This window comes from Nelumbo lutea, chromosome 1, assembly GCF_056320005.1.
Source record: "Nelumbo lutea isolate HS-2025 chromosome 1, American lotus-T2T, whole genome shotgun sequence".
NCBI lineage: Eukaryota > Viridiplantae > Streptophyta > Magnoliopsida > Proteales > Nelumbonaceae > Nelumbo > Nelumbo lutea.
In genome coordinates, this window is record NC_142684.1 from 118,123,948 (window position 1) to 118,148,731 (window position 24,784).

Below are 24,784 nucleotides of genomic sequence, written 5' to 3' on the forward strand. Positions count from 1 at the left end.
ATGTCGATTTTTTTGGTTTAGTCAATTGGTTCAAAAGATTTAAACTTAAAAATTAAATTTAATCTTAAAAATTACAATGCAATTATTAAAAAATAAATTTATTATATAAAACATTTTAGACTAAGAAATATAGAAAATTCCCCACTTTTTCATATTAAAAATTATATTTAAAATATAAAATATTAATATATATCCATGGTTAGGTCATTTGATTTTGGTCAATTTACAAATGGCCAAAGTGAAGCTGATCCAACTTGGTCTAATTGGGAAATTTTTTAACCAAAGCTTATCCAACTCAAGTTGAGTTGATCAGGTTGGTTGGTTTCATTAGTTTGATGAATAAACCTAACTGAAATTAATTTTTGTTATTTTTGTATCATAAAAATTATTAAAAGTAGTATATAAAATATGAATAATTATTAATTATTTAAAAAGTTGAAAATATAGAACAATTATATACTCTTATGTGTTTTTATTAGGGTCATTTACTAGAACACACCTTATAATTTTACATATTTGCTTAAACATACCTTATAATTTTTATTTTACTAAAACATCCTATATATTTTACAACTTATTTACTTAATCAACCTTTCATTAAGGTGTGTTTGTTTTGCCATTAGGCCCATGATTTTTTATTCCAAAAATACCCTTAACACTTTTTTTGTACAGAAAAACAAAATTGATCAAGTATAGCCAATAGAGTGGTTGCTCATGTCTTATTAAGGGCAAAAATAGTATTTTTTATTTTCTTTTGATTAAATTTATTTAAATGAACATTAGGGTCAATACTGTCATTTTCCACGGCCATTTAATGTGGAAGATTGAATAAATCTATTACAAATTATAAGTAATGTTTTAGTAAAATGCTAACTATATGATAGATTATAGTAAATTTGTGAAACTATAAGGGATATTTTAGTAAATGACCATTTCTATTATTTAGCTTACACTTAATAAATCCCATGTATCGCATGGTCCCGCTACTATAAAAATTAAGTTCTGTTGGCCCATCTGATTGGAAACATGACGCTATGGATGACGTAGTGATTTGATTCTCATGAACATTCACCATTATATCAAGATAAAGGCTACTTTTTCGCCCAGAAAGAAATTTTATAAGGTTTATTTGTTCTAAACTTTGATGCATGATTTATAAGTCACCACATATCGATCTGGTTCTTAGGTCCACTAGTAGCTTACTTATTGATGTAACTGTGGTTCTTATTTTATTGATTTGGATGGTAAAAAATTTTCTACCATACAAAGAAAAGCTTCAGTCATGTCTTGACCATATCAATTTCAACTGAACGAAGATCAAAACCAGCTCAATTTATAGATGATAATAAATTGTACATCATGAAATTATATTACAACTCAAATGCAACTTAAAATATATGCCAAACTAGATAATTGAAACTCGTATGAACATTCTGAGTTTTGATACATATAACAATACGTCACGATCCTTTAAATGTATATTATGCAGTCATAAAGGCTCAGATACGCTACAATCATTTTATAAGTTGAGCAGTGGAACATATAGAAACGTTCACTATTGTTGCACCTGAGAACATTTAGCGCAGCATGCATACAAGTTTTTCCATCTTAATCAATTGATACAATACAACATAGAAACCAATGTCAAAACTAAGGGATCTCCTTAATTGCCAGTCCTCCCTTCATAACCTTGGAGTCTCATTTGTGATAGGTGAACCTGATATGGAGGTGCCTGCAGACACTGAAAGTGTAGGTGTGGGTCCTGGGGCCAATATGTAAGGGGAGACAGGAGAATGCTGGGTGTGGTTTTCTCCCATGGACGCTGGTGAAGTTGATGTCGGGGTGCACATGACTGATGATAAAGTAGGAGTTGGCAATGGAGAGTTTGAGTTGGGAGCCCTTCCCTGAGATGATTGCATATTGATCTTTATCCTGCGTTTGAGGAACGATTAGTTTTTTTCTTATTGATCTAGCCACAGAAGAACTTGTAAAACAAGGAAATAGAAAAAGAAAAAGGCACAGAAGAGATCTGAATTTAAAGCTCCACACAGAATATGTTACTCAATTGTAAAGTAAAAAAGAAAGCAGGCATGGAAATAAAAAGTTAACCTGTTGTGGATATTTATATATTCATCAGTTTCATCCAATATCTCCTCCTGACATCAAAACACAACTATGTTAAGCATGGACAACAAGAAGGTCATGATCAAACACGCAAATGTGATTCAAAACCAATAAAAAATAGTAAAAATATTTCAGATTATAGCAGAAGAGGAAGACAGCAAGAAGAAGGAAGAAGGGAGAAGAAGGGAGAATGGAGTTCGATAATCTCCTCTTTCTCCACTCTAATCTTTTATTAATCTTACTAAGATTACATAAATTACATGTCTGCCCCTTTTTTTTTGATAAATAACAGAGACCTTATTAAAAGATAATAATAGAAAAGGTACAAAAGGAGGGGTAAAATTTCTTAACCCTCCCAAGAAAGCAATTCAGATTACAATGTTGCCCAGAAGAAATTAACTCTTCCCACCCCTTGTTTGGCCAATGAATCTGCCAAGGAGTTGGCACACCTCTTTATCCATTGAAACTTGACTTCCATATTTTGGGTTTTTTTTCATTCAGAATACAATGCAATTATTCGACCTTCATCATCCCTGAAGGCTTCCCCTATACCCGACAAACCTGGATTTCCTTCACCATTCTTCTTACAAAGGATGCACCAGTGTGGGGATAAACACCAATTAGGCCTTTTTCTTTGAAGTAAGTCGCAAGTGTTACACTTTTCAAGGAAAACTTCCCAACAAAAAATACTAATTCTGGGAAGAATTGGTCTACCCCAGACTTCCAAAACTGGAAAAGGGATTCCAAAGACAAGAGGGGAATGAGCCAGTTCCTTGAAGAAAGAGGAGCAAGAGAAGATACTCGAAGGAGAAGGAGCCCAGACCACTCCCTCAAGGATATTTAGCAGGTCAGCAAAGAGGTTCAGTTCCGGTTCTCTAAGGGCGCTTCTAAAACCCAAATTCCAATCAATGGTTGAATTAGAGGTGGTCAAAACAGTGGAGACTGGCTCATTTTTAAACCGTGATAAAGAATACAAGGAAGGGAAAAGTTCTTTTAATGGAGTGCTTCCCACCCAAACATGATCCCAAAATTTCACGCGGTTACCGGAGCACATACCATACCTGATTAGAGGAAGGAAAGAAGGAAGCATGGCATGAATTGATTTCCAAGGAGAAGCTCTTGTAACCCTAGTTGAAACTTCAGAGTCCCAGCCATCCGCCGCTTTTCCATGAATACTTAAGACAACTTGAGCCCATAACTTATCCATTTCCAAAGTCAATCTCCAAAGCCATTTCCCCAGCAAAGTTTCATTCTATTTTTGCAAATTGCCTAAAGCAAGCCCACCATCACTTTTGGTTTTGGTAACTATATCCCACCTGACCCTATGATCCTTTTTCTCCTCTCTTGGTTCCCATAAGAAGTCTCTCATCAACTTTTCCAAAACTCCACATATTCCTTTGGGCATTTTAAACACCGAAAAAAAGTATACAGGCAGATTTGTCAATGTGGACTTAATAAGAGTTATTCTACCTCCCATGGATAAGTAATTTTTCTTCCAAGATGCTAACCTCTTAGTGAATCTCTAAAAGAAACTCTTTTTACTTGGGTTATCCCCGAGTGGCAGCCCCAAATATGTCAATGGCCAATGAGCGATCTCACAACCCAAAATTCAGGCTCTATCCACCACCTCACTTTCACTCAAATTAATGCCAACATTGGCCTCTTGCTCGACATTCTGCCATTTCTGCCCTGGTCAGACGCTTAATGGGTGGAGTGGCCATGTTGCTACCTGTACTTGTCATTGGTCTAGAGGCGGTGGTGGTGGGAGATTTCAGTTCTCGGTTGGTAGCAGAAGAGGGGGTCGTTGCTGCTGATCTTGGGGGTACCAATGAGTTTGGTGGCCGACCCACATTAAAAATTCCACGGCTGAGCTGTAGTTTGCGCTCGAACGCGCGGGCTAAGTTCATGGCTGTGACCAAATTTGGGGGATTCTGCATCTCAGCATCCACCCGCAGGGGTTCTAATAGCCCTGCCGTGAACATATCCACTTGCTGGTCGGGTCGCACGGAGGATGCCCTCGCGAGGAGGGTTTGGAACTGTCGCTGATATTCGGCCACTGTGTCGGTCTGTTTAAGGTTAATCAGCTCACCCAGTGGGTTGCTGGTCAGTGGGGGTCCGAACCTAAGAAGGCAATAGGACTTAAACTGGGGCCAACTGAGCCCAGGTTCTTCTTGCTCTAACCGATAAAACCAAAGTTGTGCTTCCTCTGTTAAGTGAAAGGCAGCTAGACTTACCTTATCCCGGTCATCTGCCCGTTGGTTCCGAAAAAATTGCTCGCAGCGATACAGCCAGCCTAAGGGGTCTCCATTGCCGTTGTACGACAAGAATTCCAGCCTGCTGTACTTGGGGACGACTGCGGTTCTTTGGCTAACGAACTGCTGCTCACCGGAAGACTCTGGCAAATCTGGTTGGTGGCCATTGGCGGTTGTCCCTCCTTCAGAGTTCCCTTCCCTAGAAAAGAATAGCTCCATCAGGCGTCGCAGCTCCCTCACTTCCTCTTTGATCTCACGAACTTCGGAGCTAGTCTCCACGAGTTGGTGCTCGAGGTCGTGGACCCTGGATGGTAGCTGCTCCAGATCACCCATTATGCCTTGCTCTGATACCAAGTTGTTGAGGGCCCGGGAATAGGATCTCGTCACGGGTCGGTCCACGGGGAAAACCTCTTGTTTTCCCTTGTTCCTTCCTGCTCTTGATGAACCTATCTTGGCGCCTCTGGTGATTTGTTCAAGAGATCACCAACTCTCGTCACTCACTTCTTAAACTGAATGTTCGATATCTCATTCAATAATGGGGTCTCCTTAAATAGGAGATTACAAGAGTCCTAATCAAAGGGAGTCTCCTTGCTGAATAGGGAGACTTCCAGTTCTATCTTGCTAAGGATAAGATAAGCTAATCCTAATCTGATAAGCTACTAACAAGATAAGATAAGAGATAAGAACAATAAGATAAGAACAAGCAAATGAGCTAATCTAATCTAGATAAGGCTGTTGTTGTCGAACTGGGTAGGATGAGTATCACTGAATCATTGCTGCTGCTGGCGGCGATGGTACGTCTTCCCGAGGAAGGCGTCCATAACAGTAGACAACTACACTCTTCTCCCCCTATTTCAGATTTTTCACATCATTCTTCAGCTTGTAGGTCCTTGCAACATTCAATTTCTAAGAGTATGTTTCTGTAATACTATCCCAAATCTCCTTGGCTGAAGTCATCCAAAGATAATGTTGACTTATGTGGGGCTGCATAAAATTTACCAACCATCCAATAACTGTGTAGTTATCCTGCATCCATTTCTCATATGTAGGATCAGTCTCTTCTGGTTTTTCCTTACTGCCCTTGAGAAACCCTAGTTTACCTCTACTACAACATGAATCTTTATAGATTGTACCCAAGCTAAATAATTTGTTCCATCAAATTTGAATGTAATCACTCCTATCAAAATGGAATCTATAGGACCAATCCCCGGCATCAGGATCTGCTCCATTGATCAAACGAAAATCAAAAAACAAGGCTTCCAAGCTTTATAGGCCTAACTAAGGTCAATCCAACACTTAAAAATCCCAAAACTAGGGTTTCACTGTGTCTGGCCTCTAGTGAGAAAGCGAGAAGAAGTAGTCACTCCAAAAAGATCTTCCCAAACCTCTTCCAACTGCAACCACCCACTTTTGGAGATCAAAAGGAACTCGCAAAGCCTTGAGCACCACACCCAAACAGTCTCTTTAACTTGTAATTAGAAATTCTCTAGTTGGCTAGGATTTTGGGCAAAAAATCAACAGCCCCACTTTCTTGGTGTATGGGAAAAGAAAAGAAAAATAAAAGAGAAGGAAGACTTGCTCAGATACCAAGATGTAATTCAGACCAATAAAAAATAGTAAAAATATTTCAGATTATAGCGAAAGAGGAAGAAAAGAAGAAGACAACAAGAAGAAGGAGGAAGGGAGAAGAAGGGAGAAGGAAAAAGGAATTTGATAATCTCCTCTTTCTCCACTCTAATCTTTTATTAGTCTTACTAAGATTACATAAATTACAAGTCTGCCCTTAAGTTATCAGACCCTCTAATACGTAATGCAAGCAGGGAGTGTTATAATTTTAAGGAGAAACACATTAAACAGCTGATTCATTTCAACTATAGGAAAGGTAACAAATAACTTAATGACTAGAATAAGGGAGCGCCATGATAAGTAGTAACTATAGAGATCACATAGGCTCAAAATAATTAGAGCAAAGTTAGTTTTTTTGGAGGGGGAGGGGGTTGAGACATAATTTAAGATTTTGAGAATCTGAAGACAATAGCAGGTGGAAACCATGCATCCCGAATGAGAAAAGACGTGATGACAAAAATTATATAGAAGGATTGGATTTCTAAAAAAAGGCACCATGAAATTTTGCATCCAACTCACTTAAACTCAACTAATCTTTCTCCCAACAATTTAGGGACCATTAGGGGTTCTGGGTGCAACTTATGTGGGCTCGGGTTGGGCTTTTGTCAAAATTTGAATGGGCCCAGCCCAAATGCCCGAGCCCAAAGCCATGTAAAATGCTAACTCGGCCCAACCCGAGTTGCACCCCTAGGGACCATTAAAATTTTCACCTAAAATCTCCAAATTTCATAAGATGGAATACATGGCCATAACTGGTTTTCCGGTTTATCCTAGAGAAGCTGCATGAGATTGGTTAGGGTTGGTAAGAAGCATTTGGTTGGTGAAGCCTGTGGCTACCCAATATGTTGTCTTTATTGCCACATATTCTCTTATTTCACTTAACAAACCCCTCCTGACCTATGGTACCCCAATACCCGTACAAGGGTGCTATATTGTGTCAGATATAAATTTTAGTATAAATTCCATATCCAATACTGTATCCAGCCCTGTCATTGCCATATGGGGGTAACATAGTTCCTGGCATGCACACAATTTTCTTTTGGTTCTAACAATTAATAATGCTTTTGGTTCTAACAATAAGAGAAACTTATACAATTTTCTTCATCTGAGCATACCTGTAGAAGTTCTTCAATCACATCCTCCATTGTAATTACACCCACAACCTCTTGGTTGCGCGGGAACACTGGAATAGGAGCATTCTCAACATCCAAAATGCAATATGAACAACCTCTATGTCCTTTCATCAACCCAGATGAAGCGGCAGGACGATTTCGTAACTGCTGATCTTCATCCTTCCTTTTGGGAGCTATGTGAGGATCACACATCTCTGATTTAGTCCCCACATCCTGGGTCCCAGAAGAAGAGCCCACCTTGTCATGCTCTGTTAACAATATACATTTCAACGCAACAATGTATGACATAAATGAGGGAAGGCAGGTATAATAATCTCAAGTAACGCCGTGATTAGATATAAAGAGAAGAAAATTAAAGTTTAAGACCTACTTGTTGGAATTATAAGACCTATTTTAGTCCAAAGGAAACTGCATTATTACAAAAAAAAAAAAAAGGAGAAGAAAGATGCAAAGTTTCCCCAAACAGATCATTGAAAGACAATTGCTGCAAAAATACTGGTAGAAAGGACAAGATTTAGTCAGGACAGAAGGACGTGTAGGTGTCTCTTATATGTACTTATGACACATTTAGTATGGTGCTTTATGCTTCTTCCTCTTTTCTTTTCTTTACCTTTCTCTCCTTTTCTTTCTTTTCCTTATATTTTCTTGACAAGTGATCAAAATCCACCACTAAATGAATCACACAACAGAGATATCATTACTTAAGATAACATACTTAACCATTCAACCAAGAAATCTATTTCTTTCAGATGGATAACCATATAATATGATATTATGATAAGAATAATCACAGGAAGTCACTGGAAATCCAATGGGACAAAAATTATAATACTGACCCACTAAGGAGATCAACTCTTACCAGAAAGTGATCATTACCTTGAAAAGAAACCTTCTAGACTAACTTGTTACTCCTTTTACCAGACATGCAAAGGAATCTAGATTATTCTCATTGATCTTTACCTTCCTCTACTGCTGTTGCGTTGGATTGGGCACTCTTTTTCCTTGTGTTCAGCTTACTCTCCATGTGTTGCACCTCTTTAGTTTTCCTTGGTGTCTCCTTTGTTTCATTGAGACCCTTTACCACAACAGCTATGTGGCTGTGACCCTTCTGAAATTCATTCAGAATATCATAAAGAGGGATGTTTTCTGAAACCCTGAATAAGTAAAAATAGATCAAGAAATTAAATAAAGAAACTAATAGTTAATGAAGCATTGGCATGAACAAAATAATAGATGGATGAATTAAGCATGTTCTAACAAGTAACATGAAGATGCAGATAAGAGACTACTATCAAGGGCATTAGGTAAGGTTTCAGAAGAACAGAAGGCTTGAGCTGCTTCCTTCAATATCCACAAGAAAACATTTACGCAGGGGCCATCAATGGCATAAATGAACAAAGAATCTAGAAATGGAAATTCCAAGATAAAATAAATGAGCTGCAGAACACAGGCATGGAACTCCATGCTAATCAGACATGTCAAAATGCACCTTGTATCCAAGGCCAAGTCCAATACACCATTTTTGTATAAAATACTGTGACCATATTGTACCCAAGCCATGTCCTAGCTCCTGAGCATCTCAAATGGGAGTTAAAGCATATTTTAATGAAAACTTAAATAATTCCCTGCTCCTACAAAGTGCAGTGAGCTGAGATGCAGCATATCAAACTTGGTCATAACTACAGATAATGTGTAACAGTTCTATATTGCACTGTACTGATGCCCACCTTTCACCCAAAGAATCAAAATCAAAGGCCTAATTATTTGGTAACTGATGTTTGCTGATTTTGATTCAGATATCCTTTTTTTCCGATGAAGTTTGACTTCGCTTTTTATTCATCCAACTCCACTAGTCAGTAGTCATAACTAACAACCTTGAGACTGATGAAAACCTTGACTACTTTCTATTTATAGTAACTTTGGTTGGAATTAACATGTTTTCCATCTTCCCCACTTGAGTTGGATCTTTCCAAAGTTGCCAAAATAAGATAGTTGAACTTGCAAATTATAGAATTTTGAGAACTCACGCCCACAGACACACAAATAAAATCAACCTGAATTCTCAGAATCACTCAAATTGATTAGTTTACTAATAACAAGTGGATAACTTAGGTGATAAAGAGAAGCAATAACTTTATAGTAGGAACCAGTTAACCTTTAGGATAGTAAGAGGAAAATGAGAAATGCATAATTCTTCTTACCTAGGGATTTTCCTTATGGTCATTTTTCTTATAGGAACTGCATCTTTTGGATCAACTGTTAGCAGATTTTTCACCTGCACCATGGAAGACAAGATGTTAGAGAAAAAAATGGCAGGATGATGAATTTTGTAGAAAATCATGGAAATGGGCAATGTGCAAAATTCCATTTATAACTTGATGACATTAGATGAAGTCTTAATGAGATGCTAAAATGAAAATCTCATTTTGCTGGGTTATTAGATCAGTTAAATATTCTTGATAGAGACCTTGAAAGTCTTGCTGGATGGCTTAACCTGAACAGTACCTGGGTGAAGTTCAAGATTCTTATCTTTTTTCCTTTAAAAATCATTTTCCAACTTTCCATTAGCATAAAACACATAAACAGTGGAAAGTACACTATAAGAACTACTTAAAAACCACATTGTCCATTGTGACATTATCATCAGCTAAGCCTTGTCCAAACTATATGGGGTCTGCTCCATGATTTCGCGGTGTTCAGTAACATATCCATTTTTTAATTGTGGGCACTTAAATCATTTCTCACTACTCCAACCCATGTTTTTTTGGCCTGCCCCTAGCTCTTACAGCCCCTTCAGCTTATAATAGATCACTTCTTATTGGTGGTGTAGAAGGTCTACTCTGCTTGTGCTCAAGCCACCTTAGTCTAATTTTCCTCGTTTTATCACCTACTGGAGCCACTCCTAGGTTCTTTCAAATTGTGATATAAAGGCATCGATTACATAATAAGACTCAACTCATACCAGCCAAGTGTTAATTTCTTAATTTTAAGCCCTCAGTGAAGACCTAGCAATGCTTCCAATGTCATCTCAACAAGAAACAGAGCCATCTCTTAGTTCTACTTTCAATGAATTCTCATCAACTATAATATACTACACCTAGAAAAAAAGCACTTGGAGAAATAGACATATATAAACATTATACAGAGTCTTTGCTTCCCCTATTTGAACATATATAAACATTATACACTATAGCTGTTAAGGAAATGCCTAGGCAACACCTAGACAATAAGGTGCATATGAAGGACCGCCTTGCTTAAACACCAAGATATTTTTTACATGGTGTTCTTTACTTTTATATTCTTAATTTTTTGAGATTATAATAATAAAATAGACAATATTACACTAAATTATTCAGTTTAAATTAAAAAATACTAGTTTCTTTTTTATTATTTTTCTCATTTTTAGGGTTCAATCATCATCATCATCATCATCATCATCTTTCTTTAACCCTTTCTTTTCTTTTCTTCTTTTCCTAAGACAAAAATAAAGGCTCAGCTCTCTATTTTCGGAAATTTCTTTTCTTCCATTTTTATGAATATGTTAATTTTCTATGTTCCTAACAAAGATTATACATTTTCTATTACGATTATAGACAATTAATAGGAAAAGATGGTTGCTGCTTGCTATGGAGCCTAAGGAATTTACCCTAGGATTCATGGTTTTTATTCTGAAAGATGGGCTTTATTTATTTTTTTAGGAAAAAACCCATCACCTAGCCTCACCTCGATGGCTTGAAAACCATGCCTCTATCCACTCCCTTACTTTAACAATCAAGAAATACAAAGATAGCTTAACATGCAGGGATGAATATTAAGCAAATAGAATAATAATAATGGCAAATTAAGTGATAAATTAGGGTCAATACATATTAAAATCATTGAACCGGTGTCCAAATGAATTCAAAAATTCATAAAATTTTACCAGAATGTATTTCAGATCCTTATAAGACTGTAAGAAAAAATATGGGTCAAAACAGTCTCAGATAGTTCATGAACCAGTCAGTCAAAGTTTCGGGTATTATTGAACCGGGGATGAACCATTGGGTTTTAGTCCGAATTAGATTGTGGGACCCACATATATGGATTCAGAAGGTTCTAAAACCCCAGGGTACCAAGTTTCAAAAAATGCAATATTTATAGAGACATGAACCGGTCAGTCAAAGTTTCAGATATAGGTGAACCGGTAAGGGCAAACCAGATTGTCAGATCAGACAGGAACTCGCCGAATTAATGCGGCAAGTTGACTCAGATGAATCACCGAGTGAAAGGACTCAAAACAGCACAAATGGACGAGATTATTCGGGTTTGGGTTGACCCTCGAACCCGTCGTCTTCTTCGCCCGTTTTGGGCTTAATAATCAGAATTACAGCAGCAGCATCTGGGCTGCTCCCTGCCGACCGTTTCAGGCCGCTATATGGTCGGAAACGAATGGCTAGCAAAAACCAACCATACCCTTCCAGTTATGCTCCGGAATCCGGCCAAACCACCATAAAACTTAAATCTGAATTTTTGTTGGTATTTCTACAGTTTCTCATGCATAGGTTGAGAACTCAGGATCTGATACCAATTGTTATTCTTCTATTAGGATTGTACAACCTCGTGAATGAGAATAACAATAAAGACTTACTTGAAGCCAAAGATCTGGATGAGGCCATGACAATCTGAACCGGGAGATCACTTCAGCCCCGTTTATCACACTTCTTGCTCGCTGGGAGAGCTTTGCTGCCGCTTTGATAGTGAGCACGGGGTTGGGAACCTTCCCTTTTATAGCCATCTTTGTGAACGGTTACCTTCCCATCAAGGTGTCTGTTCAAATGTTGGCTTTGAATGCTGAGTGAATGGTTGCCATTACTGAATGGCTCTTTGCAAGACCATTAAATAGAAGAAATGTTCCAAACGTTTCTTTTCCTTTAATTCTAACATTTATTACCTTACTATGACAATTTAGAAATACAAAGGCAGCCTAACATGTTGAACAATGAGTTCACACAACCACAAAACTTTCATTTGGGGTATCAATAGCAGGATGCCCTCATTGGATAATTTGGTTTTTTGTTTGATTATAGAGATTGCTTCTAGGATCTACAAAGATAGCTTAACATGTGGAACAATGAGTTTGCATGGTCACAACACTTTCTTTTGACTCTCCAATAAAACACAACATGATATCAACCAAATCACCTAGTGAATGCTTGCCTAGGTGATTGGTTTCGATGTGTTCACACAGTCACGACACTTACTTGCAATCCTCCAATAAAACATAGACATGGTTTCTTATGGTTTCTTTATTGGAAACAGTAACTTCATTAATACAACTCAAGTATAACTTTCCAGAGTTAAGTACAGTTGACAACCCCTAAACAGGTGTTGAGCCCCCAGTAGTCTTTCTTACAAAACTGCCCAGAACATTCTCTCCCACATGGTCCCTTGTTTAGCCAATGTATCAGCTAAACCATTATCTAATCTCCTTGTCCATTTGAAACACGCACTGATCTCCCTTGTCGTGATGAGGATTTCACTTATGGGCTGTCTATAAATCCAGGCTTCCAACTTACCAGATTGCAGCCACTCAATCAACAATTTAGAGTCTCCCTCTATCTCAATTTGGTGTAACTCCAACTATTTGGCATATCTTAAACCTTGAAGCAAGGCCATCACCTCTGCTCTCAATGAGTCCCCCACTTCTATTGGTCTTGAAAACATAGCCACAATTCTGCCATTTTCATCTCTTAATACTCCTATACCTAAAGGGCCTGGGTTACCTCTAGAACTCCCATCAAAGTTCAGTTTCACTCTTTGTTGTGTTGGTGGGGACCACAATTCCTGCACAGTAGGTTTTATGGAAGTTGTAGATGCCACCATTTCCCAATTCCTATAAATGTCTTCAGCAGAGAAGTCTTTAAACAAATCCAAAGTTTTCAACCATTGAATAGTTATAATGATTATCCTTTCTACAATTTCCTCATTGGATTTCTCCACTCCTTTAAAGATCCAGTAGAAGATCAAGACTGTAATCAGTCTTGAATTCTAATAGGTTTTAGGTTTACAAAACAGAAGAAAAGTGAGAGAAAGGAGAAGGAATAGAAGAGAAACAGGAGAACACAAGGGGTTAAAAGGAGGGACAGATTCTAACAGATCTGCCGCCGCCACTCTCTTATTATTTATAGGTTATGTTCAGTACATAATGGAAAGGACAGATCTGCCCTTAGTACTTACATGATAAATAAAGTAAATAAAAAACTGAAATAAATAACAACTGAATTATCAAACTGACACTACTATAACTGAAACAAATAACTACACATGCTGTCCTACGAACACAGTGGGGACCACTGCTGTGGGGCCCACATCAGTGTTCTCTACACTCCCCCTCAAGTTGGGAGTAGATATCTATCATTCCCAACTTGGATAGGTCTGTATCTAACTTCTTCCTTGGTACAGCCCTGGTGAGGATATCCGCGAGCTGCATATTATATGTGATATACGGAAGACACACTTCTTGTGATGTGACCCTCTCTCGCACAAAATGTCGATCAACTTCGATATGTTTAGTTCTGTCATGCTGCACTGGGTTGTGGGCTATATTAATAGCTGCCTGATTATCACAATACAGCATTAAGGGCTTTTCATAGTCAATACCCAACTCTTCAAGTAGTGACTTCAGCCATAAGATTTCAGCCACTCCGTTAGCCATTGACCTGTATTCCGCTTCAGCACTGGAGCAGGAAACAACACTCTGCTTCTTACTCCTCCAAGAGACAAGGTTCCCTCCCACAAGGGCACAATATCTAGAGGTAGACCTTCTATCATCAACACTCTCAGCCCAATCGGCATCTGTATAGACCTCCACCCTCATGTGATTATTGTTCTTGAGCAGTATACCTCTACCCGGGCATCCCTTCAAGTATGCTAATATTCTCTCTACCGCAAGAAGATGAGAAGTTCTAGGGGAGTGCATGTACTGGCTAACAACACTAACTGCATAATTGATATCTGGCCGAGTGAGGCAGAGATATAGGAGCTTTCCAACCAACCGTTGGAACATAACTTTGTCTTCAAGAGGCTCCCCGCCCTTTGCACTAATCTTGTGATTTTGTTCAATGGGTGTATCAACAGGATTAACACCCAACTTTCCAGTTTCCGCCAACAGATCTAGAACATATTTTCTCTGAGAGATAAAAATCCCCTACTTGGATCTAGCAACCTCAATACCCAAAAAGTACCGTAGTTATCTCCAACATTTGCACCTGAGTTAAATTCTCCCCTCTCATAGAACTCTTCAAAAGCCTCCATCAAGTCACCCCCAATTATCTCCCAACAATCTTAATAGAAAACCAGAAATCAAACAAAAAAAAAACAAATTATCCAACGAGTGCATCCTGATATTAATACCCCAAATGACGCATTAACAACCCACTAAGAGATGAAAAAATAGAGATTGTCTCTAGGATTTACTAACTTACTATGACAATTTAGAAATACCAAGGTAACCTAACATGTTGAACAACGTTCACACAACCACAACACTTTCTAGAAGTAGGGATGATGGAGGCCTAGGAATAGTAGGAAATATCAAATAATACAACTTTGTTGGGGAAATGGGGTAATCAAGTAGACTGATCCTATGCTAAAGGTTATGTGAACTGAAGAAATCACCTAATGCTAGAGGTTGACAGTCGTACTTTGAAATCTTTTATTTAATAAGTTATCGTTTCCAATAAAAAAAAAACAAAATGAAAAACCAAACCACTGAATGAGTGCATGCCTAGGTGATTTGGTTTTGATGAGTTCATATGGTCACAACACTTTCTTTCAACCCTACTACTAACACAAACCAAGGATTAAAGCATCGGTATTGGGTATCGTATCGGACAATTTGGATACAGATACGCTTTGGAAACACATGGATACAAACAAAAAATATGGAAATGCATGGATATGTAGTGAAATACATACAAATTTCATAGCTCTTGTCCCAATTTTCCCTTAAGGCAGCAGCCAATGGTTTGTGGGAAGGTTTTGCTATTGCTCCGGAAGCAGAAAAAGTCAATTTATTGCAGTTTGTTGATGATACTCTCTATTTCCTTGATGCCTAAACTGATCAGTTGGAATTATTACTCGGTATCCTTTGCTGGTTTGAAGTAGTCTCAGGTCTTAAAGTAAATCTTCATAAAAGCAAAATCATTCCAGTGGGCCCCATACCAAATCTGGAATCCTAAGCAAGATTGATGGCTTGCCAGGTGGACTATCTTCTAGGGAAGTACCTAGGCCTTCCCTTAGGTGCCAAGTGTTATTCTTCTGCTATATGGGATCCAGTTATTGAGAGTAGGAAAAAAATTGGCCTCCTGGAAGGCCAAATATTTGTCTATAGGAGAGAGAGTGACCCTTATCAAAAGTACACTTGCCAACCTCCCTACCTACTTCATGTCCCTGTTTCCTATGCCATGTAAAATTGCAAAAAAACTTGAGAGGTTGCAGAGAAATTTTCTCTGGAGAGGACGGGAAGAAGAAAAGAAAATGCATCTTGTGAATTGGGACCAAGTATGTCTTCCTAAGGCAGAGAGAGGTTTGGGCTTAAGAAGGTTGAAGGTGGTAAAATTAACATTGTTGAGTAAATGGTGTTGGAGGTTTGCTGCAGAAAGACCCGCTTGGTGGAGGTCTTTAATTGCCTCAAAATTTGGGGTGGATTGGGGCAACATGGGGTTGTTCGGTTTGGAAAGGGATTCCTAAATATCTTCCTGTGATGTATGAAGGTGTGAGTTTTAAGGTGGGAAATGGGGGCAGGCTGAAATTTTGGAAAGACCCCTGGTGTTTGGACAGACCTTTAGTTGAGGCTTTTTCCCTCTTTTCCAATGTGCATTTAACCAAGAAATATCAGTGGTGAAGTCCTACGTGGTTTCTAACAACACAGTGACTTGGAATCCTCAGTTTAGAAGAGATTTGTTCGATTGGGAAATTGATGGAGTGATGCAGCTATTGAAGATATTACAGGATTAGCCTATAGACATTTCTAGTGAAGATGAATGGAGCTGGTCCTGGAGTAGGGATGGCTGTTTCTCAGTCAAATCCCTTACTATTAAACTTGGCAGAACAGGGGTTACTGAGTTCCCCTGTCAGCAAGTGTGGAAGTCTTGTGCTTCCTCGAAGTCTATCTTCCTTGTCTGGACAATGGTGCCGAACAAATGTCTCTTAAGACTCAACCTGGATAGAGGGGGTATTCAGCTCCCCTCTCTGGTGTGTGGTTTGTGTGGTTTATTGCTTGAGTCCACAGACCATCTATGTATGCATTGTCCTATCTCTTCGAGAGTCTGGTACCATTTTATAGGAGTTGTTGGTCTTTGTTGGGTCATGCCAAATTCAGTAAAAGATTTGCTGCTTTGCTGGAAATCTCAAGGTCTGAAGAAAAAAGAGAAATTAATTTGGAGAACCATTCCTGCAGCTGTGATGTGGGTAATTTGGTCAGAGAGGAACAGAAGAGTCTTCAGCAACAAATCAAAGAGCACTGAGGAGATTGTGCAGCAGGCAGTCGGCAGGCTGATTTCTTGGGTGTCTGTAGCCCCTGATTTTAAAAATTTGAATGCTCCTGAGTTGTTTAGATCTGAATCCATTTGGGATCTGTAATATGTCCTGTGTTCTGAGTAGCCACTTGTGGTTAGCTCTCCTGTTGTAATGAGTCCTTTCTGAATTAATAAATTTCTTATTTTACCTTTCAAAAAAAATACTAAATTTAAGATCAAAATAACCATAGATAGTGTATAAATACATAGGAAATGTATATTTTAAAGGCATATATGAAGAAATATATTACAATTAATATACCAGGATGCATAGATATGATATAATTTTATTTATAATGCATCAATCAAGAGTCCAAGACACTAAACATATGCACCTATTATATTTTAATTATTATATCAATTATTTCTTATTTTACTATTTTAATTTTTTAACATTAAAAAAAATAAACAAAAAATTCTCAAATGTAAATTAAAATATCAATTAATAATTTATAAAAATATAATCTTATCTTAAAGTTTATCAAATTTGTTAAAATTTCTAAAATACAAATCATATACAAATTCATAATTTTTAATTACTAAAATAATTATTCCATTATTTATATTTTTGTTTCTATAAATGTTTTGAAATAAAAAAAAAAAAACATTTTTTCAAATAAATGTAGATTAGTGGATTTGATAGATTCAATTTAATATTATATTCTTGAATATTTTGTAAAAAATATTTTTATTTTTTGTAAATAATAAATATGTCGTTACTACTTATTAATGTAAACTAAAATTAAATTAATAATTTGTAAAATATATAAAAATTTTAAGATGCATATTATGTGCAAATTTATATGATTTGTATAAATTATATTTATTTATATAAATTTCTTGATACTAAAAATTATCTTCTTATATAAACATGGATTTGATAGATTATTTACTCTATTAGTTTATAAAATACTACGTTTGAATATTATTCTTTTGAATTTTTAATTAGAGTTGTTAAACATAAACATGTGTTTTTGTTTAAATTGCATGTAGATACAAAAGTTAATAAATTTTATTTTATTTCATTTATTATCACAAGTATTGTGTCTCAGTGGTTTAGAGTCACATTTAAGGTTTAAGTGCCAGGTGAGCATTAGGTGACCTAAGTTTTAATCACTATATGCATCTTTGTAGAGAGACGCAGCATATCGGTGTGTATTGGCCAATAATACAGGTCGATACACATACTTATCAATTCAATACGTACAGCTCATTGGACCGATACCGATACAATACACTTTGTATCGAACGAATGCGAGGGAGAAAGATAAGCATGCTAACAATCAAATCACCCAATGGTGCAAGCTAAGTGATTTGATTTCGATGAGCTCATGTGGTTAAAACACTTTCTTGTGACCCTCCAATAAGTCATGAACATGCTAATAATCAAATTTAAAACCAAATCACCTTTGTGAGTGCATGCCTAGGTGATTTGGTTCCGATTAGTCCACATGATCACAACACTTTTTTGCAACCCTCTAATAAAACATAGACATTCTATCGATCAAATGAAAGATAAAATTACCCAATGAGTGCATCTTGTTGTTGCTACCCCAAGTGATACATGAACTACCTGCTACCATATGATAAAATGGAGACTACCTCTAGGATCCACTACCTTACTAGGAATATCAAGAAATACAAAGGTAGCCTAACATGTGGAGCGATGAGTTCACATAGTCATAATACTTTCTTGTGGCCTCTAAAACAACCTAGACATGTTGTAAGTCAAATTGTCAAAGGATAAACTAAATCATCCAATGAGTATGTCTGGGTGATTTGGTTTTCATGAGTTCACATAGTCAAAACAATTTCTTATAACCATCCAATAAAGCACAAAATGCTGCTATCAATCAAATAAAAAACCAAATAGCCCAACAAAGGTGTGTCAGCTATTGCTACACCAAATGATACAAGGACAACCAGTATCATATAAAAGAGACTACCTCTAGGACCAAAATTAAGATTTTAGCCTTGGAGCTTTCAAAAAATAATTTAAATAAAGCTTTTGACCACTGTGTAGAGTGACACTTAGATGATAAGGCACTCAGGGAGGATCACCTCACTAAATCACCAAGATATTTTTTACATGGTGCTATTGGATACTTTATATCCTTAACCTTCTGAGATTATAATAATAAAACAGACATTATTAAACTAAATTATTCAGTCATTTATTAAGAAAAAAAAAGTAAATTATTCAGTTTGAGTTAATTCTTTTTATTATCTTTCTTATTTATTAGGGTTCAATCAAGATGTATAGTCTTGAATCCTTGAAGATTTCAAAATTTGAACTAATAAGCATGGAAGAACTCAAAAATAGAGGTTCAACCTCTCTATATTCTGAAATTTCTTTTTCTTTCTTCCAGTTTTTCATGAAATGTTGATTTTCTATGTTTTAAATGAAACTTATACATTTTTTATGAAGACTATAGACAATTGCTAGTGAAAGATGTTTGTTGCTTGCTATGGAACCTAGGGAATTATCTTGTTCATGGTTTTTATTCAAAAAAATCCCATCACCTAGGCAATGCCTATGTGCCCACCTAGGCAACTTGGCAACAAGGTGCCCCCCTATCACCTAGCCTCACCTTGGCACCTTGAAAACTACGCTATACGCATATTGGTAATAACATAATGGGTTTGAATTGGGTCAGGTTGCCTGATGCATCAACCCTATTTGAACCTAATTTTAAGTCATTATAACAGTTCTTAACCTAGCATCTAACTCAACCAAATCCAAAGCAATTCTTTAATGTTTTTCATAGAAATTTGGATTGAAGCCAACCAATTTTGAACCCTGCCTTGGTCATGGTTCATAATTTCAATATGATGAACATTTCACCATGTAGAGTTGGACAAATTTTGGAGATATTTTGTTAATTTTGATAAGATATTTGGAAAATCTAAAAAAATTAAGAATGTTTTCTAGAAACATTAAATTAGTTAATAAACCTTCAAGAAATTATTAAAATAAATATAGTTTCACGTTTAAGGAACAAAAAACCATAACAAAGAACTGTATAAAAAGGAAAAAATTTAAATGATTGTAATAGGTATGTTTCTCTGTCTCCCTTTTGGTCTTTAGCCATCTTTTCCTCTTTATATATGTCAATTGCTTGCCATTTTAACTTTTGTCTTTATTGTTACTCAACATTGAGAATACTCTTTAGTAGTTATATGCATTTTCCTTTTTCTTTTGAATTATAGTGCTTTAGTAAGTGAATCATATCAAAGTAGTAAGCCAGTTATCCAACCAGTAATTTCCTGCTGGTTCTTTTAGGAAAATATTTTATGTCTGAAATATCGCCGACATATCGACAAACTATCAGGAATATTTGGAAAATTTTCCTAGAAGATTTCGTATCGCCATCTAGCAAATGGGGATATATCAAGGATATTTCACCAAACACCATCAATCTGGCGAACCAGAACCTTGGTCCTGAATTCAAGGAAGCCTCATCAACTATAACAGATGATATGCAGAAAAAGCACTTTAATATAATCCTTTTTCATTCAGGTTTAACTAAACTTGACCACTGTTTTTCAGGTTGCCTGACCAGGTTGGGGCTGAGCCTGAGCCAAGTTGCATCCTACCTTAGTTCTGACTTGAAGGAATCCTGTCAACTATGATATTTAGAAAAAACAAAATGCAGTATTGTTTGGATAAATGAAGAATAGAAAGCAGCCACTCATGGTCAAGTAGGATTATAGAACTATGTATCAACAAATATTACAAGTGCCCCCCTCAATCATTGCTCAATTGTATCTAAAGCCAAAACAGCAAACCATGAGCTAAGTTATAGCTTGCGAATTCCCTAGTTGATCCACTCCCAAGCATAAGGAGACAAGCCATACTCGTGATTTCTTCATTGTTTCCTAGTTCCTACCCATGACCTGTATCATCCTTTAGATGTGACCATCTTAATGCAAAAACTGGTATACTGAAAATTTAGAAATTTAAGAACAGATATATTTCATGTTACATACTTTTCTATAAAAGTTACAAATAAATTGACAAGATAGGTTGCACTAAGTAGGCCAATGATGAAAGTTAACTAGAGAACACCTACTTTTGCCACATGGAGGACTACTATGGCCAATCTGAACCATCCATCAGATAGGGGATCGTCTTGACTGGTCACATGTTTATTTCCCATATCCACATTATCTTTATACCACACTTCACATTGGAGCTTTAGCCCACTAGTGCAAACCATCTAAGGTTATAGACTTATACTTTGTAATTATGACAACAAAATAACATTTTAAATTGGTATAACAATGAAAAAATCTAATATAAATATAAAACGTAATGTTACATTTACATAATCATTAGTCATAATTTAAATACAAATCTAAATGGCATTTCTAACATGACTCCTTAAGTAAACTCCATCACTCTAATCGACTCCATCTCAACCTTACTGAACCAAGTCATAAGCCCAGGTCAGCAAACTGTGATTTATATACCCAATAAACGAGAAGTATAAACAGTAAATCAAACAATAACAGTTTTTCTAGATAAAAAAATTAATTAACTTACCAGGATAAGACCAATTATATTAGTTGAATTTCCAGCATAAACAGGAACTCTACTGTGACCCTTTGTCATTATTGCATTTAGTGTCTCCCTGAGATGAAAGGGAAATAAAAAGAAGGTTAAAACCCAAGGAAGAAACAACTAAAATAGTTCAAAAGAAAATGAAAACATAGAATAAACCTACAAGTCAAGAATGCCATCCAGATCAAGAGAAAATGCTTTAGATATGGGGGTCATAGCATCTTTTGCAGTCTTTTCTGTCAACTCAAGGGCACCAGCAATGATAGTAGTCTCATCATGTGTCAAGTCACCACCTTTTCCAGCCTATTCAACAAAACATAGATATGATTAATTTCCCACTGTCACAAAGAAGAGAATAAGCACACTGCAAAAGCAAGACTTAATTATTCTGGTAATGACTTAATAATATTCAAAGCATGGTGTGAGTTTTAAAAGCAACAACCAAAAGTCAAAATCAACAGAGTAATAAAACACTAAAATGGAAATGCAAAGATAATACCTCATTTCCATGAAAATTCACAAATGTTTTAAGTTCTGCTCTTCGTAGAAGGACAGCGTGTCCCTTGCCCAACATCCAATCTAGCACCTGCACAAGCAAGGAAAATTATATATAAAAATAGTACATGAAGTAAAAGCCTGCTTTCTTGTTCTCCTTTTTCTTCTTTGATCCTTTTCCATTTTTAAAACAAGCTCAGCAAAATTTTCATCCATATAATTGATCCTACTTACACGGATGACCAACAAAATTCTCATGTAACACAATTTCATACCTATATTCACACGCAAAGAAATGAAAATATGTGGATCATACCTTACTGATTGGATAAGCAACAGGGAAGAACAGCAAAAGCAGAACACGAACAAGGGGTGCCATTGTTGCTCCCACTGTCATGCCATATCGAGAACAGACAGCCTGTGGCAATATCTGTAATTTACAGATGAACAAAAGAAATCAGCCAACAATATGCAATTAGGCACCTTTAGAAACATAGTGAAGTTTGATTAGAAAGAACCTCTCCAAACATGAGGATCAAGGTGACTGAAATCAGTATTGCTGCCCAAGGAGCTACAAGCTTGTCCAAGAAAATTGGAAGAGACTGAGAGAGAGAGAGAGAGAGAGAGAGAATGGAATTGATTGTTAGGATAAACAATTAGATACTACAACCACTTAGAATCAATTTATCAAAAAGCCACAGACCTCCATCGCTAAAGAGTTCCCGATCAACAGTGTACACAGTAATAGATGTTGATTCTTTACCACTGGAAATATTTTTGCTGCCAAAAGAAGATCATTTGGATTATTTACCACTGGAAATGTCTTTCCAATCAATGGTGTAAATAGAAATTTTTTGCAGACCAAGTAAAATATAATTTCAAAAAATATTTTGTAATTTTAGATCTATAACAAACCTCAACTAGTTCAATAGCAGGATGTGTATTCCAAACTATAACCCGAAAATGTAACGATTTCAGCTCAACTCTTAACAGCTAAGCGGGTCGACTCAACCATCCAACTCGGAAAACGGGTCATAGGCTAAGTAAAACAGATTAAAAAAGGAAAAAGGAAAAAAGAAAAAAAGATGTTGGATGAAAACTAGCCCAAAAGATGTTGACTTCCCCACTGTGCTAACATCTAAATCCCTTCTATTCTCTGTGAGGTTTGTTCCCGTTGTCAATAGTTGATGGTTATCCAGGTTTTTCTGTGTTCTTAGATTACCTATCGAGATCCTTCGGATATCAGGCTGCGCCAGCTATACAGACCAAAGTTTCGTTTGCAGACCCTTTGGCGAATGACAACCCAGTAATTAAGAGCTCGTATTAAAGATGGGTGAATCAATCTGGGGAAACAAGGGAAGGAGATTCAGAGAAAAGGCAGGTGCCAACAAAAAGCTGGCTATTCACCGGGTTGACTCGGAAGCAACAGTATTTAACGCTATGACCGTCCGGGAGACAACTACAGAAACGTTCTTCAATTGCAGATACTCTAAGTGTACAAGTAAAAGAAAATTCAGCCTAAGTAAATAGAATTACGAAACTTCTGCCAAACATAATTTTACGCGTTTAAAGTAGAATGAGACAGCACAAAGGTATCGGTTCCGGTTTTCGTTTCATCAAAATTCAGAGAGAGAGAGTACCGGCGTGGATGCGGTCTTGAGGGCGGCCGGATTTGATGAGGACTTCAAGGTCGACAAGGCCGAGAGACATGAGACCGAGGGTAAGACCTGCCATCAAACCGGCGAAGCAAACCAGTCCTACGATCACAAGCACGTATACTGAGAACTTCGTCCCGCAACATGGTACATCCGCTGCCATTGTTACCTCTTCCTTTCCCTCTCGTTCGGTTTCTCTTCTAGTTTGCTTCTCCACTGCAAATTTACAATCCGTCTTTCTCTTTCTTCAATTTGATATTTATAATTTTTCGATAATCAGATTCTTATTCTGGGAGAAAATCAAAGGGGCCCCAATAACGGTGTAATTTCACTCTATCCGATCCGACCTACGCAGAACCATAAATCAAACGTGATGAAGCTCGCTCGCGCTCATCAGTCAAGTTTATGCAGACAATCGATTAGGTGGAAATTATAAAGTGAAGTCGAGTCCTGCTCCTGCTCCTGCTCCGGAACCACTCATTTCTACTGGGGAAGTTCCGTCTCTGAGAATGTTGTAGTTATGCCGATGCTCATTCTTAGGTCCCCACTGCAACTGGAACAGCCAAACCAAATGCATCAAAACCTTTCTGGCTAAATTACTTTTCATAACGCTACGAACTTCCCTCGGCTGTATTTATTAACTTAATTGTAGGTTATATGGGCGAAAACACCCTTAAATAGTTTTTACTTATTTTAAGGGTAAAGTTGTAATAAAAAAACATTACGAGAATATAATTAATCGTAGGGTATTACTGTTAAGTTGTACCTTGTACAATAATGCATTTAACGTATCCATTGGCCCCGTTTGGGAGTGATTATTTTTAAACACTTGTTCTAAGCTGGAACCACAAAAAAATGTCCAATAGGTGCTTATTCCAGAAAATAAGCACATTTTTAATAAATTAAAATTTTGGGCTTATTTTTAAGCTTTTTTTTTTTTAATGTTTATTGCATTTTTGGCCCATCTTGGTCGGTTGGTCCAATATATTATTATTTTCAAAATACCTACCCAAAAAAGCGCTTTTAAGCACTCCCAAACGATTTTACATTGAGTTATCAGGAATTCAGGACAACTTTTATTTATAGCAGAGCACTCACTGGACCCACTTAAAATGATACAACGTTCTAAATGCAATGTGCATCCCTAGTTTTTGTTTTTGTTAGGATAAAATATATATATGGTGCAGTAGCACAACCAACAAAATAAGCATGATAATAATAGGAAAGAGAAGAAAATATGAAATCACCTCGTTCCCAGTGAAAAGACAAGTGAACCACTATTGATTATGATAGGAATCAAGATATGAGAGTGTAATGAACAATGATTACGATCTTGTTCAAAGGATTAAGACCTCTCACCCTTTTAGGAATCAGGAAA

The 24,784-nt window shown here is 36.8% G+C and overlaps 1 protein-coding gene across 1 annotated transcript; it reads right to left on the reverse strand.

The window, feature by feature from the left end:
* Positions 1-1,382: 1,382 nt before the first annotated feature.
* Positions 1,383-24,056, reverse strand: LOC148877049 (methyltransferase, putative (DUF21)). Its single transcript, XM_088980772.1, has 12 exons — positions 23,392-24,056; positions 22,455-22,531; positions 22,270-22,353; positions 22,068-22,181; positions 21,756-21,842; positions 21,420-21,559; positions 21,239-21,326; positions 9,337-9,410; positions 8,096-8,289; positions 7,118-7,383; positions 2,110-2,156; positions 1,383-1,932 (listed from the first exon to the last, which is right to left on the reverse strand). Exons 1-12 carry the CDS (start codon positions 23,567-23,569, stop codon positions 1,683-1,685), a joined length of 1,599 nt encoding a protein of 532 aa, XP_088836898.1. The 5' UTR covers positions 23,570-24,056; the 3' UTR covers positions 1,383-1,682.
* Positions 24,057-24,784: the final 728 nt, after the last annotated feature.

Excerpts from the sequence above, each read along its gene's own strand:
- LOC148877049 (XM_088980772.1), bottom strand. The coding sequence starts at position 23,569 with ATGGCAGCGGATGTACCATGTTGCGGGACGAAGTTCTCAGTATACGTG. Across the intron at positions 21,843-22,067 it reads TTGCTTATCCAATCAGTAAG|GTGCTAGATTGGATGTTGGG; the intron begins GTATGATCCACA and ends TTGCTTGTGCAG. Across the intron at positions 2,157-7,117 it reads TGATTGAAGAACTTCTACAG|GAGGAGATATTGGATGAAAC; the intron begins GTATGCTCAGAT and ends TTTTGATGTCAG.